The following is a 6,124-nucleotide window of genomic DNA, read 5'->3' as shown; positions in this document are numbered from 1 at the left end:
ATTGTAGATTCATTAATTTAATAATATATGAATATTAAAAATAAATTAAATTTTCATTAATAATAAATATATATTTATATGAATGTAATAATATTACGTATAACCCATTAATTAATTATAAAGCATATTAAACTAATAATTACTATGCACAACCGGACAAACTTCTTCAGAGTTGTTATTCCTGTTTATATAACGATTTTAATCAATTGTTAAACGAAGATTTTACAAAGATTTAGATTTTACTATTCTTATTTCCCCCATTTGTTAATTCATGTGGATGCTGGCTGAGGAGGAGAAACTTCGAATGCAATATCCCAACTTCCAAAATCTCAAAACTCATATAATACTTATCTTCAACAATGAAATGCAAACATCATACATGAAAACAGAGGGGGCAAACTCCAACTGTAAAAGACTCTTCTTACATATCTGTAGGATCCCAAGACCAAACAATAAGAACATTAGGCTTGCTGAAAGATGTCCCAAAGGCAAGTAGAGTTTCCCTTCTTGGCATTTGAATTCAAATCCAGGTCCCAATATTGTCCTGAGATAAAATGTACCTTAAAAAAAACAAATTAATTCAATACTTGTCCTCCAAACTGCATGCAGGCTATTCAATTCCTGAGAGGCTGGAGGAGAACTGGAAGGCCTTTTACTGGCATGGCAAAAGAAGTGTACATAATCTTCTCGTTTGGAATCACCTTCTCCCATTTTACTCTGTTCACCAGATTGTGCATAAATACAAGAATCTCCAACCGAGCGTATTCTTTTCCTGCACACATAAAAGGTCCTCCACCAAAAGGTACAAATGTGTATGGTGCAGGGCCTTTCCCCTCAAATCTTGAAGGATCAAACTTCTCTGGATCTGGGAAATATTTGGGATTTTTGTGTGTTGAGTATACACTCCAATATGCCTGCAGATAAGTTCATATACATCATCGTTCAAGTTATTACATCCAAGATTTGAAGGGTGTTTCTGTTCATTGTATATTTATTTTTTCGTAAAATACCATTCTTACAACTTGTGAATCATGACATACCTTCCATCCTTTTGGAATGGTAAAACCTGCAAAAGAGAAGTCTGCTATAACCTCTCTAAATGTTCCTGAAACAGGTGGCGAGACCCTCAATACCTCACAAGCCACACTCCAAGAATACTTCATCTTTTGAACATCGTCCCAATTCAACAACTCTCCAGGAGCTTTTGACATGGCAATCTCCTTCTGTTCTGTTGATCAAAAACCATATTGAATTTCAATTTATTAACCTTCCACAGCAATTTCATAATTTTCATTTCTATGTGATAGATAGGCCTTTGATAAGAAAAAAGCATAACTAAATTGTATGCAATACAATATCAACATTAGAAATTTTAAGTGGATTCAAAGCCTTGGCAGAACATATATTATATGAGCCACGAAAATGGAAATTGTTAGCAGCTAACTACCTACTGTACACATTCAAAATATTTTTATACTATGAGGTTTGAAGTCAAAACCGTTGAAGTTTCAAAATTAGCACTAATTGACCAACATTGCTAACTCTTTAATAATCTCAAGCATCTTCTTGTCTTAAATCTTACAACTCTGTTATGCATTTTATACACGAAATGTCTAAAAATCAGTTTGTGTTGGCTTGCAAAGAATAAGGCTAATTAAGGATATATACCTTCCAAAACCCTCTGATAGATATGGGGATACTCAGCAAGATAGTACATGACCATTGTGATCGCACTACTGGTTGTATCATGGCCGGCGACAAGTAAACCCAGAACCTTGTAAGCAATATCCCTTTCATTTAAAGGTTGCCCATTATCGTCCGATGCAAGAAGCATCAGGGTCAATAGATCAGTAGCTTCAGCACGTTCTTCATAATTCTCCGATGCTAGCTCCCCTTTCCTCTGCTTCATGATGGCTAGAAGCTCCTCGCGAATGATTTTGCCTCCTCTGACTGCACGGTAATAGGTTGTACCGGGAAAATTTATAGGTACTGACACAAGGCCATTAGTGACAAGATTGAAGTGATTTTCAAGCCTGCTAACATGAGCAGGATCCTTGATGTTCATAAACAATCTACAAGCCAGTGCAAAAGTGTATTTTTTGGACAATGGCAACACCCTTACTTGTTTGTATGGGGACCAATCTGCCTCCAAATGATCTTTCGCCATTGAATCCATAACAGGAATGTAATGTTTCAGAGCTTCTGGCTTGAGAATTTCAGGAAGAAATCTGCGCAATATGGTACTATCATCTTTGGAAGAGGTAACAATTTCCTCAGGAAAAGACAATATTCTCTGTATTGGGCGAGGCCACCAGGTGGTGACATACTTGTTTTCGCTCGAGAATAAAAACTTGTTGCCTGAGGCACCACAGAACATGGCCAAATTATCTCCAAGAAGGGATGTATGAAACACATCCGTCGAGTATTTACTCATTCTATCATTTACGAATTTCTCAGGTGTTCCACTCCTGCCAGCTCTCACAAAGTCCCATGTTTCTCCGATGATCGGCCATCCTGTTTTTCCCGGCGGAAACTTGGCATCGGAGGATTTTCTTCTGTATGCTGAAAAGACAAGATAAAGAGATATACAGAGTACAGCAGGAGGAAGGAGATAAGAAAACAGGAGTCTGAGATCCATGTCCATATACTTGGCCGCAACAACCAAAAGGATTATCAGCGGCATGGTGGGCACATCACGTTGCCATGGCATAGAAAAGGATGGTTGATATATATCAAAAGAAGAGGTCGATCAAGTCCTTTTGGTCAACAAAGATGTTTCTGGCTGGTCAAAACTGGTTTGCTCAACGTTTCTCTTTATGTTAGTGACTTCTCCGGTGCCGGGCCAGTGATGGTGCCGTACAGATACTTTAAATATTAAATTAAAAGAAATCTAAAAGATTTATTAATTTAACAATGATTCCTCTCACAAGTCACAACAGTATTCTGTCCTTCTTTCTGGTTTTTTAAAGAAGATTTTGTCAAACCTTTATTTTTTAAAATTATTTGTTTTGGTTCAAAATTTAATTTTTGATATATTAATTTATAAAATTATTAAAAAAATAGTATATGAGAGGAAAAATATTTGGGTTAGCAATACTAGCAACTAAAATGGTTGATGTTAGCAACAACAAGTTCTCTTTCATAAAAAAAATTTGATGATAGCTGTTTTTTTTTCTATAAACATAACGACACAAATGAAAATATAAACAAAAAAAATAAAAAGTTAAAAAAAAAAAAAATTAAGGTTATGTTTGTTTCTTGAAAAGTGATTTTCAGGAAATCATTTTTCAAATTTTCTTGTATTTGTTTGCCATTAGAAAAGTTAGTCAACGGAAAATACTTTCCAGTCAAAAGAAAATTTAGCTTGGTTTCTAGAAAAGTATTTTTCTAAAAAATTTAGACGGAAAACACCTTCTGAAAGTTGTGAAAAATTTAGAAATGTCATATTATTTGCTGATTATATCAAATTTGATTCTCAAACTTTTGATTGCTATATATATTTTGTTTTTGAATATTTATTTTTCAAATTCATCTTTTAAAATTGAATTTTTATATTAATTTTGGTCCTCATTTTTATAATTGTTATTTGCTTTTTCTTTATCATTTTTTTATTGAAATTTTTTATCTATAAAATTTGGTCCTCATTCTTTCGATTGTTACTTATTTTATTTGAAATAATTTATGAAATGTTAATTATTATTATTTTAATTTCTTCATCTTTTTTTTTTTTTTTTTTAGATTTGATCTCTATTATTTTGATTATTATTTATTTTATTTGAGATAATTTATAAAATTATATATTTTTTTTCAATTTCATTCTCATTCAGCTTTTTAATTTGTAAGATTTGTTCCTCATTATTTTAATAAACTTGAAAAAAATTAAAACATTAATTAGTTATTTTCCAGCTCATTTTTCATGACATAATCAAACACTGAAAATTGTTTTCCAATTTATTTTCCATTACACTACCAAACATCGAAATATAATTCACTTTCTTGAAATTTACTTTCCTGGAATTCACTTTTCAAAATAAAACTACTTTCCAACAAACAAACAGGGCCTAAAGTCTAATAAGGTTGTCACACAAAACTTTAATTCATAATTTTATTAGTTAATATTTATTTTCAAGTAGTCTACTTTTTTAAGAGATTTACAACTCCTTAAATAAGCTAAAAAATTAACTTAAAAAAATAATAAAAAAAACTAAAAATAAAGGAAAAGAAATTAAAATCTTAAAAAAACTAGGAAAATTAAAATTATTAAGCATAATATTTAATTTTCTAAACTATAGAAAAAAATAAAAATAACTAAGAAAACAAATAATATTTTTTTTCTAAATACCCCTTTTGCATCGTTCTCCATGGGTTAAAAAGAACTCATCATCAAGTTTAAATTATTCTTGACTCAATCTCGTGGTTATTCAATCAAGAGTTTCAAATTATATGCTCACTTTTTTTTTTTTTATTAAAAACATCATATCTATCATGCTCAGTTTTCCTAACAATGGAACCAATCTTAGTGTTAGAAAAAGATTTGAAAATTTGTTTCGCGAATTTTATTTGAAGTATAAGAACATTAACTTTGATTCCATCAATTCTAAAATTATTCTTAAGTACATGTGAGGCACATCATTCATAATATATTTCATCTAAAATCACCTTTGGAGTCACAACTAATTTTGTTCTTTTTTCATGGACATCACAAATGAAAAATTTCGTATCTATATCTTCTCCTTCAATATCATCTTTATCATCCTTATCGAATTTTTGTTAGCCCAAATATCTTTAATCACTTATGTATTATTTCTTTTGATGATAACAACATATTATTGCATTTAATATGTATGTCAAAGTAATATTGCTATAGGAATTATTTGAAGTTATGGACTCCTTGGATGCAAACTTGAAGCCTATATCTTTATGTAATCAATTATTTAAAGGATCTTATTTGGCATCACAAAATGATTTTCATCATCCTAAAATATTTTATCACTAAATTACCATACAAAAATATTTTAAGTGAACAAAATATTTCATGGTGAAAAATACCTCATGCAAAATTATTTCTTCGTAATTTTTGGATCTCTCACTTAAATAAAGAGCATGATGTTTATCATGTGCTCTTGCACTATAAAATATCTGATTTTTCACTTGTAGCTAAAAATATCATCATTGGGTTCCTATACCATTAATTTATTAAAACTAAAGTGATAAACTTGTAATTACGAGAGAAATGTACACAATACTCTTTTCTTTTTTTTTTTGCAACAACTTTTTTTCTCTCAAAACCCTAAATCTAGCCCTTTCTAACACTTGCAAAAACACTTGGAAGAGCAAGAATTTCTTCTTTTTATATGATTGTGAGTCACAACTAGTTCTTGATATTTTTCTATATATACCCAATTGATTTTCAAGTAAAAACTCTCTCTACATATCTTTTAAATTCTTAATTGTTCTTACTCTTAATGCTTTGATATTTCTCATTATAAAAGCTTTGATCGGTCTCTTGTATTCTTTTGAAAATGTTTGAATCTTTATTGTATTAAAATCAGTTTTTACCTTCGTATGTTAGATTACATTTTCATAAAAATTTAAGCTTATACTTTATAATCTTTACTTTGTGGGGTGTATTCATTCTCTTAAGAGAGAAAAACTACTATGAAAATATGAGTAACACCTGAACCACTTAGATATATCCTTTATTAAAAAAAATGTTTCAATCTAGATCAATTGTGTGCAATGTTTTTTAATCTTAAACTCGTAAAAATATTAAATTATTATTATTAACATCAGTATATCAAAATAATATGAAAATACCAAATATTATTAATTTAAAATAAAATAAATATTTTTTTTCAAATACACTTTTAAAATAAAAAACAAACAAGCCATGAATCGTGTTTCTCCGTCCATCTTTCTTTATCTTTAAGGCCTCATTTCTTTGCTAAAAAGTAGTTTTTTTTTAAAAAAGTGAATTCTGGAAAAATAAATTATTTTCTGATGTTTGGTAGTGTAATGAAAAATAAGTTGGAAAACACTTTCTAGTGTTTAGTTATGTCATGGAAAATGAGCTGGAAAATAACTTATTAATATTTTATTTTTTTCAAGTTTATTAAAATAATGA

At 29.8% G+C, this 6,124-nt stretch overlaps 1 protein-coding gene across 1 annotated transcript; it reads right to left on the bottom strand.

Annotated features, from left to right (window-relative positions):
• Positions 1 to 316: 316 nt before the first annotated feature.
• On the bottom strand, positions 317 to 2,913 carry LOC118035471 (beta-amyrin 6-beta-monooxygenase-like). Its single transcript, XM_035041047.2, has 3 exons — positions 1,669 to 2,913; positions 1,041 to 1,228; positions 317 to 914 (listed from the first exon to the last, which is right to left on the bottom strand). Exons 1-3 carry the CDS (start codon positions 2,708 to 2,710, stop codon positions 615 to 617), a joined length of 1,530 nt encoding a protein of 509 aa, XP_034896938.1. The 5' UTR covers positions 2,711 to 2,913; the 3' UTR covers positions 317 to 614.
• Positions 2,914 to 6,124: the final 3,211 nt, after the last annotated feature.

This window comes from Populus alba, chromosome 13, assembly GCF_005239225.2.
Source record: "Populus alba chromosome 13, ASM523922v2, whole genome shotgun sequence".
Lineage (NCBI taxonomy): Eukaryota > Viridiplantae > Streptophyta > Magnoliopsida > Malpighiales > Salicaceae > Populus > Populus alba.
Note: the sequence above shows the minus strand (reverse complement) of the source record. Positions and strands in the feature narration are given on the sequence as shown.